Genomic DNA, 15,615 nt, shown 5'->3' with positions numbered 1-15,615 from the left:
CCTCCAATCATTTCTGGACTCCCGAAAGAAGAGCTCTAAACACGTTAATGGCAAGAGTTATTTCCCTTGCACCATTCTATTTCTTTTGTAATCTACTTGAACAGAAAATGGCCGATTGAGAGTAATTTAGTGAAACGAAAATTACCACTAACTAACTCAGAATGTCAGTAAATGGTAAGGAATACGGTGAACATTTAAACAAACTCAATTGTTACTGTCTGAAGCATGCAGGTGCGAATTACCTTTCATTAAGTTCCGTCATGCAGCTATTTAAAATACAATTTATTTTACGAGTCCAAATTTGTAGATTTTCTTAATCATTTTCTGTTTTTAAATGTCAGAGTTTCAAAAAGATTTCCACTTTTGTTTTCCTTTTTTCAAGACCACAGGTTCTCAGAATATTTTATCCGAGTGAAATGGCGTAAAAATAAGAAACAGGAGTAAGGGTGCTTTAAATCCAGATTTTCTACAACCCTTGTCAATATTTTATTTCATATCTGTAGAAATCCGTGTAAGAATGTCCGTAACTGTGATTTCATATATCCTAATTTTGTCATCCAGCGACATTATATATATTCATGTGTGTATCATATATGATCAATGAAGTAATAACAGTGCGTACAAGTAAATTGTCAAATTTTCGAGACAATCTGCTCCTCCATCAAGACACAAATATTACATACATTATGTAACAAGGTGAATTGGACATATTTTGTATTATCTTGTTATATGTAGATGTCACATGACAATCACGTGATCCGAACCTATAAAAATATGTTCAAGCTATTTAATGTTTTTTTCTATCAATTCGTCTATTTGTAGTACTTATATTGTATTGGATTGACGTCTAGTAGATGTGATTCTGGTTTGATAAGTGAACTCAAAGTTATTTACGGAATGATCCGAACTGCGTTGACCAATCGAATCTAGCGGTCAGTTCAATTAAAAAAAATCTATTGTTATCGATCTGGCCCCACTTGTATAAAACATCTCAACTTGAGATTTCCTCAAGTCGAGATTTTCCTCAGCTGATATCTCCTCAAAAACGGCTTGTATAAAATTTTCTCAAGGAACAGTAGGAAGGCATCGGCTAGGATGTCCTGAAATTCCTTGAGGAATTTTCATACAAGATATTTTCTTGTTTACCTCGCGATCGGGCTAATCAAACCAAACGATTTGTAAGTACTACATGTATATATAAATAAACAGTAAAGAATAATTAGATATACATGTAGTACTTACAAATCGTTTGGTTTGATTAGCCCGATCGCGAGGTAAACAAGATTTTTTTTATGACGATCACGTCCGGCTGCCAGGTCTCAACTGCCAGATCGATGACCAGATAAATGTTGAAACATCTCAACTAGAACTTTGTGTTATGATTTGAGGGTTACATTTTTGGCGTCGTGGACAGGATCAAGATTTATTCAAGGAAGGCATTCGAGATGGGATACGTGGCTTCCCGCATCTGAGACTGTTTCTGGACTTCCGGTTGGATGTGTGAACTTCCGGTTGGATTTTCTGGACCAGTGATTTGCCATTTGTAGCTTGATGTCCGGACACGGGAACATTTGTAGTTTCATTGTTACAAAATTGGTGTTATATTTGTAATTATTATTATATTTTTTTCTCACAATAGTTGTTTGTAGTGAAATATTAACTATATTTAAGAACCATTATTAATGCTATTTAGTTGTATTTACCTATATTTTTCTGTACCTTGCTGTTTTCCGGTATAAGTTCCGTCATGCAGCTATTTAAAATACAATTTATTTTACGAGTCCAAATTTGTAGATTTTCTTAATCATTTTCTGTTTTTAAATGTCAGAGTTTCAAAAAGATTTCCACTTTTGTTTTCCTTTTTTTCAAGACCACAGGTTATCAGAATATTTTATCCGAGTGAAATGGCGTAAAAATAAGAAACAGGAGTAAGGGTGCATTAAATCCAGATTTTCTACAACCCTTGTCAATATTTTATTTCATATCTGTAGAAATCCGTGTAAGAATGTCCGTAACTGTGATTTCATATATCCTAATTTTGTCATCCAGCGACATTATATATATTCATGTGTGTATCATATATGATCAATGAAGTAATAACAGTGCGTACAAGTAAATTGTCAAATTTTCGAGACAATCTGCTCCTCCATCAAGACACAAATATTACATACATTACATCACATACATAGAACATAAAACAAATACAAAGTTATAAAGTTAACTCGAAAGCGGTGGTGTAAATTTAGGTGTCTCGATACTCCCTTCGTTCGATTGACGTTGAAGGCCCTATATAAGGGATTCCAAATTCATCCTAAATTGTTGAAGATGGTGATTAAAATATCATTTTTTCATATCAATCTCGATACGTTATACATATCTCATTTTTTTATCGTAGGTGTTAATTTCATATGTAAAACTATATATCGCAGATATACCGACTCATTTTATACCAATAATCTATACGTTTACTGACTCATTACTTTGACTTTATGGAGTACCATACGCTAACCAAAAATAAGGATTTAAAAAAATACGATTTATATCACAAGCTTATAGCGATGGCTGATATTTATTCCACAATAACGATGATAAATAAGCTAGATATTTATTTTCCCATCCATGACATTTGAGACATTAATAAGTAAAACTAATCCGTCATAACTGAAATGAAATCTGACGGGGAACAGAAAGCTCAACAAGAGATCCTCGGAACATTCCGGAGAGACCCGAACAAGTCCGATCCCAATGACGTCAACAGGAAGTTACGTCACAGGTAAAAAAGACGTCATCACTTCAGTCACATGCATCTTCGTGCCAACGAAGACAACAGCGGCAGTCACGCAAAGTTTAGCTCGCGCCAAATTTTCAACTTTAGCAGATTTACGGAGAAAAGAAGTTTATATATTTTATTGAAATATCAAGATAAGGTAAGAGACGCCTTTTGTGCACTATATTTAATCATACATACATATTTGTTTTTGGTAAATGGTGCCGATGGGCCTACCATCAAGCATCCAGTAACCACGAAGAAGATATATGGAAGATTTAGGATTGAAATTACAATTACTGAACTCAAACGAATTATGCCTTAGCTTTCAACATACGACAAAAAGATAGTCGGAAGATGAATTCAATGCCAACCTAAATGAGACCAGCACCGTGTAATATGATAAAGTTCAGTATTGGTTCTACAGACTTAACATAGACCAACACGTTGCGCCACATCGGAGAATATTTGTTTCTCTATTTTTTCTGAATACTTCGTATCAATACAAAAATGTATCAATATCTTTTAATTCGCAGTTATTTCATACAATGACCATAAGGAAACAGCAAAGCGAAAGACGCCCCAAGCCGGCGACAATTCTGACCAGTAGGAAATATTGTACAGGAATCAAACTAAGGGTAAGTTAGCACCGTTATAAATTTGAATTATCTTATTACATCACTGCGTTTATAAAATTGATAATTAAATTAGATATATAATATTCAATGACATATCTTGTACTCGCTGTTTTCCTCCTTGTCCTCCTCTCCTCATTCTTCAGTAGTAAATTCCCGCTGGTTTCGATGAACCGATGACCAGTAAATATTTCATTTCTCAAATGACAGTATCAATAGAAATATATCTACTGCATATCGATTTTAAGTTTGAACTATTGTGTGTTTCAGGGACAGCCTTCCTCAACAAAGATAAGGTCCGATAATATTGGACATAATAGAAAGACCAGGATCACTAGATCTCAAACCAAACCTCGGAGACAATCCAGTCGTCAATCTGAGGTGTCCAAGCTGACCAAAACGACCAAACAGACATTTGTCCAAAAACCTGTTACGGTAAAATTTGGAAATAAGAACAAAGCAGAAAAAGTTACCGAGAATCTTGTAGCAAAAGATGTGGAAAATAAAATTGATACTGTTCAGAAAACGAAACCTGATGTTTCAATGCAAGGTTATTATCCGACCAAAATGGAAACAAAACCAGATCTGGTCCAAGATCCCGATGTCTTCAAAAAAGAAATGAAACCAGAGACAGCCCGGGAACGCTCCGATTTCCAAGGAAATGTTGACAAATTGGATATTTTCGAACAGACAGCTAAGTCAACGCGGAGCTCAAAACCTGACTACGCCAAACTCGCCGGAATCAAGGTGAGTGTATTTTTTAAGAATTTTATTTCAGTTGACTTCTTCGATTCCATGATATCACGATTTAAGATACGATGATCATAGGAAAGTCTAATAAAGGTGTAATAGTAAAAAAGTTATACTGAAAACACGTAAGTTTATTATTTTGTCCTATTCAATAATCCGGAAAAGTTTGTTTCGTTCTTTTACATTCAATATCGCATTTTTTTCTTTCTTCGAAAATCAGGTAAATTTTATCATCCGAGACCAAGACCACGTATACAGAAACATTGTCTTGATTCACGCAGTTCCTATAGAATAAGATCTTTATTTGTCCAGACAAACGATGTTTCAGGACATTCTGAAACAAACTGTGACAATTTAATGTAGGCTTTTTCTGTATACGGAAACACTTTCCGTAGGGTTGTAAATATCCAAGATTTTATCATTGGAAGTCACTCAAATTTTTCATACCCGGGTGAAATTTTAACAATCGACTGCGATGAAGAGATAAAAATAAAAACGCGGATAGATATCCAGTTTTACAGTTCGGACTAACGGAAAAGTGATCGGTCTAACGAGGTTCCATTGTAATGAATTTTATTAATGTTTGCTTACTTCTGTTATCTTCTTCAGAGGCGTTCTCCATCATCTGTTCTGTCGTCTCCCGAATTACCACGATTTGTACGAAAGGCTAGACGTCGTGGTAAACGAACAAGACAGGAAGCCGATCAGAATCGGCGGACCGACGCTTGTAAACAGTTTGTAGTAGAGGTAACAGAGAAACATGATGACACTGAATGTAGATCACCTCCAAAACAATGCCATGAAACTCGTGAACAAGTTGTTACACGAAACCAGAAAAAGCAAACGGCCATTGAGAAGTTATCAGCCCGACATTACAGTAAGATAGTCAGGAATCCTTTTCTAGAAAGAGACAGTCAGCAGAAAGTCAGAAAGAGGCTTCTTAAGATTGGTAGTTTACAAAAATCTGAAAAATCTGGTGAGGTAATCGTTGTCGAGCCCAATAAGACCAATGAGACGGATGGTGTCGACTCTACAAATGCCGACGTGACAGGTGAAGCTGAAACCCCCAAGACCAATGGAACAAGTGTTGACGATATCCCTACAGCCAGCGACATCTCTCTGATTTGTGTTGAAGATGACACTTCATCTGAATTTCAATATCATGTGCACGAGGTCCAAACGTCTCCGGAATTCCTCAAATATTATCGTAAGTAATTCAGTAGTTTTCAAAGTAATGACCTTTTTTAAGGCCAGTTTTTTTTATCTTGCTAAGTTTTTCACTAAATGATTGTACTTTTTGATTAAATGTAAATGGTGCTCTCTAGTCATGAAATACGTTATTCTAGATTACATTGATTGCGAATTTGTAGACATTATTCTATACGTGCAGATGAAAGCAGATCTCGACCCGAACCCGACCCTGATGTATACAACTGGCCGAAAGAGTGGCTCCCTAATCCAGACACTCCACTGGTCCCCGCCAACACTTCAGCATTGGAGGTAAGGCTTGAAAGATGACAAATACTTGCGTAAAAGTCTTGATATGTTCTGCTCTTACTATGTCGCATGATTTATGAAATTTGTCTTCATTCTTCCATCTCTCATTGATATTATGTTTACTACAGCTATTAATCTTTTTTATAGTCTATGTTGCCTTATTTCATTACATTTATATTGTTTGAGATTGTTGTTTCTTATTTCACGTTTAATTTCTTCAATGTTTCTTCTTTCGTTTTGTTGCTTCAATTTTTTTTCTTCTCTTCACTCTTCCTTCCTTTCCTCTCATCTCTGACAATATCCACTTGTAAGATTGACCCTCCGGTAACAAAGCCACCTTACCATGTGTTTGAGAACACCTTCTACCTCAAATCTCCACCAAAGATGAGGTCGGAGATGGAACGCTGGAAGTTTAACTTTGACTACAATCCCCAGGTCGAAAAAGCACGGTAAGATGCAAATGGAATGGACACCTTGTGTACATTATGTAAGAAAGTATTTCAGATAAGCAAAATTAAGCCTGATAATAATTTGAATTTATTGTTGCCATGTGTATTAAATCGTCGAGAAACAGATCAGACAAACGTTTGTATTCGTTGTGCAGATTAAAGAAGATTAAAGAAACAGAGCAACAGTTGTTGGCGGAGACTATGTCGGGTCCTCGTAGAACTAAGACTGAAAAGCTGGCAATAAAAAAACAGGCCAAGATAATGGTTGACACTGAGGAATTCCTCGAAAAGCTGGCAAGATACAATGAGAGGAAGATACAGGATATGGAGGTAAAGATCGTAATTCATGTTCCGACATAAAAATGTATTTTGATAAAATGAAAAATTCAGAGTTTCCTCAGAAAGTCAGGTTTAGTTTATTTTCGATTTATCACGTTATTGTTTTGTGTTGTTTTAAGTGTTGATGGTTGTTGTTTTTGATTTCTTCTTTGATATTTGATTTTATTTTGTTTCGGGGTTTTTTTCAGACATGTAAGCTCCATTGCAATCCTTCTTAACTTATGCTCTATTTGGATCTGATTTGTTTTACTTATCTGCTGAAATAATTTCAGACAATGGGAGGAGTATACCAAGAGAGAAACCTTGGCGAACCCCTCGATAGCGACGATATAGCTGAAATGGCAATGGACATCAAACACAAAGTTTTTCTCCAGTCAATGAGGATCGCTAATCCGGAACACATTTTCGTCAGGGACGAAGAAACCGACAACGGAGAGGCCAATTTTGACTTCACCACGCCTAACACAGACACTATTACCGACAAGGCTAGAAACATCGCGAATCAAGCTCTGCAGCAAAGTGAAGCTAAACTTGAGAAGGAGTTGGGTGTTGTTATCCATGAAGCCGAGATCAGGCCTTCTGCTGGAGTCAATTATGTGTACGAATCATACAAGATGGAGAGAAATATGGCACTGGATCATTCATATAGTAATAACCATGCACTAAATGTAAATGATAAACCCAGAGACATTTCGAGTGATCAACCACAACGAAAGACACTGTGGTACGGACACGAGAAACATCGAAAGTTGGAGCAATATAAAAGACGGAAATATGCCGGTCAGACGCCAAGCTGTACTAGAACTAGTAGTAGCAGTTTGTATAAGTCCAGATTTGATGATGAGAGTATTGACGTTAATGAATCATTTGTATCCGATGATCAGCTTAACATAAACAACGAAGTGGCTCTTGTTATGCCAAATTACGATGAGACGGAAAAATGCAATGATGGAACTGGAGAGGAGGAGGAAGAAGAAGAAGAGGAGGAGGAGGGAGAGGAATTAGAAGATATAACATCCCAGTCTCGCCTGACATTATGGCACGGTCACGGTCAAAGTAGCAGCGACGATGAAGACGAAGCTGTAAAAATGATGTGTGCCGGTAATGAGAAGAGGAAATTCGACGCAGCTTTCGATGATAAGGAAACGATGAAAGTTGATTTTTACAATCCCTGGTATGGTCATGATGACCCCATACAAGATCAGAATGATCTTTTATACACTGAAGAATACGAGAGTGCAGGTAGAAGTATTAAACGAACCCACGATGAAACAGATGGCAACGATGAAATGATTGATGAAAATGATGAAGACCAAACATACACTAGGGCAGTACCCTTTCTTCAGCTTACCACGGAGGATCTTCCTCTCAGGGTTCTAACCCAGACCTACAAATTTCAGAGAGCTTCATGTGACATCTACAAACAAGATACTTTCATAGATCATTGAAATATATAGCTTATTCAAACTATCATATTTTCCTGAAAATCATACTAGTATTTTCGTGCCAAATTATACTGTATAATGTATGTGCCGGGCTAACGAGATGGTTATGAGATAGAATATGGTTTACATCAGCTCCTGATGTCGTATTCTTGACCGAATGTTACAGTTCTGCGTCGTGTTGCTGATGAATTCCCACTCGTAACATCTCTAGAGATTCCGTGAAAACTGGTACCGGAATCGTCCGAGGTTAGCCGAATGAATGACAGCTACCAAGTCATATGTACAATGATCTTAAAATATCATACAGAAGACATTTTTGCATTTGCCTCGATATGAAGAGTGAAATTAATCCCTCAACCAGTTTAGCCATAGTTACCTTCGCATATACTAAAGTTCCTGTGGTTAGTATGTGAGCAAGTTAGTATGACAGAAATAACGTTAGGGAAAAACTCTATTGCGATCACAAATCTGTTGACCTTCAGCTTGCCTCGGCATCTTACATCATGAATACCTAAATAATCCTTAATCAGCTTTTAATAATCATGATCAAGTACCATCTGACCTTTAAAAATAATTTGTAATGAGAGACATTTGTCATGTAACGATTGATTTTTTACCAATATCTTTTGTTGCAATGAGAACGAAGTTCCATGAGAATTTTTTCATTTTACATATTTACATAATAATTGGAACCGGAGTATTCAAAATGAATGTTTACATAATTCATTCTTATTTTTTTATTCAACCTTTTGTGCTGGTATTGTTGTTTTCTTGTATACAATAAAATCATATTCGATAGCCTGTTGTATTCTATCTGTTTTATTTTATTTGTAATATTTCCAACACGGGGTCTCAAAAGCTGCCAGTTGTCAGTAGATGTCTGGGTTTTCGATCAATGTTATAACACATTGCGGATTTGTTAAAGAAAACAGACAATCAGGAACTGACTCTGTGGATGGAAAGCCAAAACAAAAAACGGAAGAGAAAAAAAAAAAAAAAAAACAAACAAAAAAAAAAAAAAAAAAAACAAAAAAAAAAAAAAAACAACTAGTAAACAACGTGAATAGCGTCATACTGAGTTTAAGTAAGAATTCCCTTACGGACTTTCCTAGTCAGATTTAGATTTTCTCCAACTTTTGATGATTGATTCAAATACAAATCATCGATGTCTGAGACAGATGTTACTCTATCAGATATGATTTCAAACAAGGAAAGTATAAAATGGCATAAAACGTTGCGACATGTTCAGAAAATCAAAAGTTCCCTTGTGGTAGAAGAAAAACACACATGAATTGTTGCGATTAGTTGTAGGTTGGCGAAGATCGAAGAGATTGTAAATAAAAATTCAGAAGAAGTTTTATTTCGGAACACTCGTATTTAATCTCCTTGTAGCTGTTAAGCTTTCCTTTGTCCATATGTTACGCTCGTGTCGTCAGTTTAAACTTTATCTCATTCTGAAGTTGGTAATTCCATTGTGTTGTCACTCGACAATAAAGTGACTTTTCCCGATGACCTTTATCTTTCAACAAAGGCATTTGGCAGGAAGTCAACAATTCTCCAGTTTCTCTCTAATCTTTCTGTGTTCTAAACCTAAGCATGGCGATGCATGCGAATCCTTCATTTCCAAACTTCTGTTTTCAAGAAAATTGAAATACATATATATGTATAAAGTAAATACATTTTGAAAAAGTTTGTTTTGGGGTTCAAAGGTAAAGGTCAACGCTACTATTGTTTACATAAATGAGTTTTTTTATATCACAGTACATGTTTAGTGCATATTCTCTTTCATATCAAAAGTCTTTGATTATGTAAGGTACTATCGTTTACTTATAAAACTGAAACCATACAGAATTCTTGAAAACTTTTGAGTTGGCTAATTAATCACAGAAAACCTCGAGTATCTTACATGCCCTTTCTCCCATTATATTTATATGCTACTTCCGAAGGAGTTTCTATTTCAGAGCCTTCTACATCTGAAATATACTTAAACAACACACGCGACGTAATGCTTTCAGTCTGTAGGAATTTTGTCGACGCTCTCATGAATTCATCTAAGATTCCATCAATATCTCTTTCTTTATTGTAGGTACATATTTCACATTCTTTTTCAATTTTCGTCCTCAATTATTTTACTAAAACTTAAATTTTGTTATCGTGCGATGTTGTAGATCTTCTTCGGTTATTCGCAGTTGTTTTTTTAAGTATTCATTGCAAACCACTGCTAACACCAGCCTTTGTTGTCCACACTGTAAAGAATGTCTGATAACGGTTTTTTTCTTTTTGTTTTTTTGAAATACCTCAAAGTGTCCAAATTGTTTTCCGGGCATTCAGTTGATACAAAACCAAGCACTTCACACCAAGCTTCATTTATGATTTTAAACTTTCTTTTTTTACGATATTCTTTTCCGTAACAAACGTATTTCGCTTCATGAAATTCTTTTCTATGTTTGGCACGATCTTACGAAGTTTTATTTTTGTGCCATATCTTGCTAAGGTTACAAAACGCTTCAGTTGCGGACAAAAAATTTACACATCTCATATCCTATATATCATCATTTTAGATTACGGCCTTTTTTCCCAGTAATTTCGTTTCATATTTTCTGTAACCTTAGGTGAACACGTTGATATGCTGATGTGGTAAATATCCATCAAAGTCAGGATATTTTTTTCCACAAACCCCTTCAATTACTTCCCATGTTTACAGGATTATGTCATTCCAGCTTATGCTTGAAGTGTGTGAAAAGGTTTGTAAAAATGACCTTAAAACACCATACAAACACATCAAAAACCGGTGTCTGGTTCAAGTCACAACGTCACTTCATAGCTATCGTCCGGACCATTTACACGATCGTGTCAGGGGAAGAAGGAAAAAAGAAAACCCTATTCTTCCTCGAATAAACGGAATAAATTCCAAGTTTTTCAAAGTATCTTTACTCTTTATAGCCACAAGCGCACTGTCAAGCTGTGAAAGTTCGAATGACCCAATCACCTATACACCATGTATAGCACGGGTCCTACTCACTATGATCATGTTACTAAGGACCGAGCCTTCGCATGGTCAAAATTTCCTGTATTTTTCTCCAATCATGCTTCCGATTCCGTCACAGAAGATTGTCATTCAATTAGAAGTTTGTTAACACCTTTGTCGACAAAGATGGCGGGGCAGACTCCTGTACCTGGATGTACCTATCATCAACGTATGGGTTTTATCTACATATGTAAAACTTGTGACGATGAACTGATCTGTACAGATTGTGTTTTGGATCGTCACAATAAACACGACCTAGGGAAACTGACGGATTATGTGTCGGAACAAAAACTTCAAATCCGACGATATCAGGAAAAACTTTCCAGAAACGATGTTCCAAAGCTAGAGAACGATATCAAGGAAAACGATGAAAACTTTAAGAAAAGCAGCAGGCAATTCTGTAAAATGATTGAAGAAATCACACGACAAGGAAAGGAAATGAAAAACGAAATCGACAGACTAACTGAAAAGTTAGTGTTACTGTGTAAAAATATAGAAAAAATAAACGCAGACATTACTGAAAATAACAAGACCGCACTAACGAAACACATGGGAGAGGAAGTAAGACCTCAGTTAGACAGGTGTCTGCAAGTACTGTCTTATGGTGTCACTGATGACGTCATCACAGTAGCTAAACAAGTCAGGGATAACTCGACATCACCACCACCAGTCGGAACCTTAAAGACGGGAGTCTTCAAACCTGGAACTGTCCAGACTGGACTACTGGAGTGGATGTTAGGTACGGTACTAGTTGACGGGGAGAATCCTGAATACCACCCTACCGCAAAATCTTCTCTTGTTTCAAGTTTCGTAACTTCATTCCCTTTCACGGATATACGTGTATGTAGTACAGGTGACGAGGCTTGGTTATCGTTCTGTAAGGGAGATAAAATACACCGTGTGGATCAAAAAGGAAACATTAAGGAGAGGATCGAGTGTAGAGTCAAAGTCTATTCAATCACCGTCTCGCCGACCACGGGGAGGGTGTGGTTCTTTGTAATGGAAGGCAAAAGTATCAGGGAATGTACGTCGGATGGTAATACATTGATACGTTTTATGGTAAAATCTGTCCTGTGGTCTTTGTGTATCACACGAGAAGACATGGTGGTGGTGGGAACTAGTGGAGAAATAGTCATGTTCACTACAGACGGACGGAGGGTGGCAGATGGACAGGACCGTGTCTGTAGACAGGAGGCGGTAATTCCCGTTCGCCTCTCATACTGTACACAGACCGGTGATGTAATAGTTGCTGACGTTGACGGTATAGGCTGTGATGACTACATGGCTGGTAAGAAACCAGGAAAACAACCTCGGGTCATTGTGATGAATAAACATCTAAAACTGAAGTTTAAATGTCAGAACATTGATGCTATGGAATCACAAACAAGTGAGAGTCGGCAGTCCAAGTTCTATCCCACTGATGTTTGCTTTGATGGAGATGGTGATATCCTGGTGGCGGAATTGGTGACCAAGTCAGTGGTGCTGATAGACGGGAACAAAGGACACTCCCTTAGGACCATATATATCCCTGATGAAAGGATACCGTGGAGTATCAGTCTACATGATGCCCGTACCCTCTGAATTGGACATACGGATAGCAAAATAAAAATCATCAAATACAAGTAGAGTACCGGACAGAGATGTAGACTTCGCTCTAGTGATATGTGTCTAGGTGATATAACACAAACTACAGACATCCTGGGATCTTTAGTGTGTGAGGTCTGACTTCACTAGTGACATGTGTCTAGGTGATATAACACAGACTACAGACATCCTGGGATCTTTAGTGTGTGAGGTCAGACTTCACTAGTGACATGTGTCTAGGTGATATAACACAGACTACAGACATCCTGGGATCTTTAGTGTGTGAGGTCTGACTTCACTAGTGATATTGGACTAGGTGATATAACACAAACTACAGACATCCTGGGATCTTTAGTGTGTGAGGTCTGACTTCACTAGTGATATTGGATTAGGTGATATAACACAAACTACAGACATCCTGGGATCTTTAGTGTGTGAGGTCTGACTTCACTGGTGGTATGTGATATGACAAATTACAGACTGAAGTCTGTGTTACATTTTAAAGTGTTTATTCTACACAAGGAAATAATGAAACAAGGATGAAACTGACATGTAAATAAATATTTTATTTAACACTAAGTTACTATAGTTTACCAAGAAACCCAAATAAATGGTTTTTTTAACACTAAGTTACTATATTTTACCAAGAAACCTAAATAAATATTTTATTTAACACTAAGTTACTATATTTTACCAAGAAACCTAAATAAATGGTTTTTTTAACACTAAGTTACTATATTTTACCAAGAAACCTAAATAAATGGTTTTTTAACACCAAGTTGCTATATTTTACCAAGAAACCTAAATAAACGGAAATGATTTTATTTAAGTTTCGTTTGTTTATTAGTTTACACATATTTTATTGATATTAGATATGACACTAGGTTTATCAGTAAGTTTTACCAACTAATAAATTACTCCTCTAAATAACCTGCATAACGTATATGTACAACTGTGACAGATTCAAAAGTGTTGATAAACAAATCGGTGAAACATTGATATTCTTAACTCATTTCTCCGAATGGCAAGTATGTCATACAGCATCAAGTTTTTCATTTAAATCACATTGTATAAACCAAGATACATAGAGTCCCAATATTGTGCCTGTTGACATGGCAGGATGACTGAATGCCAAGTTTCTCAAATTAATGATCATAGCATTTCTCAAATGAATTATCTTTTTAACCCAGTTTTAAGATCACATTAGTAAAATACGTAAAAATCCTCAGTAAACGACTTTTGAATAACCTAAGGGTCAAAGGTCCTGGTGTTGTATTTGTAATAGGCTATAGGATGAAAGTTTTATGACCCAAGAGGCCATGCTTCATGATCTTGGGCAGGAAGCTGCTAGGACACGGTTGTTCAAATAAATGACCTTGATCTATCTTAATGATTCAGGTAAGGGGTCAAATGTATTTAGATGACTTCTTTTCAATACCCAGGAGGCATACGACCTTGATGTTTGGTCATTTACATGTTTGGGTGAAGTTACAAAGTTTGTTCAAATGAATGACATTGGCACTCTTTAAAGGTCATAATGTTAAACGTGAATGCTGAAATGACTTGTCACAAAGTCAGTTCAAATAACTGACCTTGACCCATATCCAAGTTCAGAGATGATACACATGTGAAACTCTTCCAATGCCCTATTTTCATTAATCAGAAGATCCTTAGTTTCCCAATTTCACCTTTGACATTATGTGCTGTAAAGAAATGGTATAATACTTGGATTGTACAAGAAAACTACTGGAATAAACTCTTCCGAGAATGTTGTGTTTTTATAAGATGCCGAGAATGTTTCTGTTACAAGCCAATTTGGCATATTGCTTGTGACACATATGTTTTTGTGTCAATTTGATCAACTGCTCCAACAAGAGAAGAAGATTATTGAAATGTAAGTCAATTAGACCCCTTTTGGTACCGCCAACCTGCACCTGGGGGTCAGTCAGGACCAACATTGATATGCTATCAGGCAGTCACCCTTCACAATCAGCCCTTTGAGGTCAGTTAAGGTCAATATGTGCATCAAACTTTCAGCTTAAACTAATACCTGGTAAATAAAAACTATTTCTGAAAGAAAATAAACAAATCATGATAAAAAAAGTATTCTTCCTTTATAAGATATAGTAAATTTCACCCCCTCCCCAAGGGGAAATGCAAGACCCTGGGGTCATGAAATTTCAGTTGTTATAAAGCATGTTCTAAATTATCTAGGTAGTGAGAAGGTTTTTGAAATTTCAGTCAATTTGACCCATTTGTGACTCCACCAAACAGTCCCTAAGGGTCAGCCGGGGTAAATATGTGTAAACCATCCGAATGCCTTTCCATCCATGGGATTTCATAATTGTTAGTAATGTATTAAAAATTCTTTTTTGTTCTCTCAAAATTTTATATACACGTAAATATACCTGGACTTGTATATGCAAATACTAGCGTAACTTTTCTATACCGCATATGGCTAGTCAAAGCATGTATGTAAAGACATTTGTATTGAAAAGAAGTACAGGAAGTTTAACATTAAAAATTCTCCAAGCCATTTAGTGTAAATGCTTTTACTGCTTATATCACTTGTTTTTAGGATTCATGTATTTTATTAATTATTCCTAAATATCTACAAAATTCTGTTGTTTCTGTAACGATTGTCAAAACACATTCATATGTATGGAACACAAGTACGTGTGTCATGTGTATGTGCATTAATTATAAATAACTGTGTCACGAAACAATTCTATCCCTCCGAAACTGACGAGCCGAAATCATGAGAAATCTTGAACACCTGTATAATCCAATCTTGTATGGTAAAACTGGCTGTCAAAGGACATAGCTATAACTGCTTTACTATCCAAAAGCTCTTGTTTAAACCTTAATATAAAAACCACCTTACATTTATTGGTACTGATGTGGGTAGTATTCTTTATCATGCGAGCGAAATATATCCAAATGTTTTCAAATCATATAATTTTCTGTTAAACCTGTGTAACAGAAATGTTTTCAATTGGGTCACTTCTGTTAAAGAAGAATTAGATAATTTACGTTAAAGTGATACATGGATAAATCCTAATAGTGTCACTCAACCAAATTTAATTTTATTGGAGATTAATCAAAGAATATCTGATCAGGC

At 36.1% G+C, this 15,615-nt stretch overlaps 1 protein-coding gene across 1 annotated transcript; it reads left to right on the top strand.

The window, feature by feature from the left end:
• Window positions 1-11,036: 11,036 nt before the first annotated feature.
• Window positions 11,037-12,491, top strand: LOC132562760 (uncharacterized). The gene has a single exon (XM_060227523.1). The coding sequence runs from the start codon at window positions 11,037-11,039 to the stop codon at window positions 12,489-12,491; it is 1,455 nt and encodes a 484-aa protein (XP_060083506.1).
• The last annotated feature ends 3,124 nt before the right edge of the window (window positions 12,492-15,615 follow it).

The sequence above is a fragment of the Ylistrum balloti genome, unplaced genomic scaffold, assembly GCF_031769215.1.
Source record: "Ylistrum balloti isolate Yb309-2 unplaced genomic scaffold, AGI_CSIRO_Ybal_v1 Utg369672, whole genome shotgun sequence".
In the NCBI taxonomy this organism is placed as follows: domain Eukaryota; kingdom Metazoa; phylum Mollusca; class Bivalvia; order Pectinida; family Pectinidae; genus Ylistrum; species Ylistrum balloti.
This window is presented reverse-complemented; position numbering and strand designations above follow the sequence as displayed.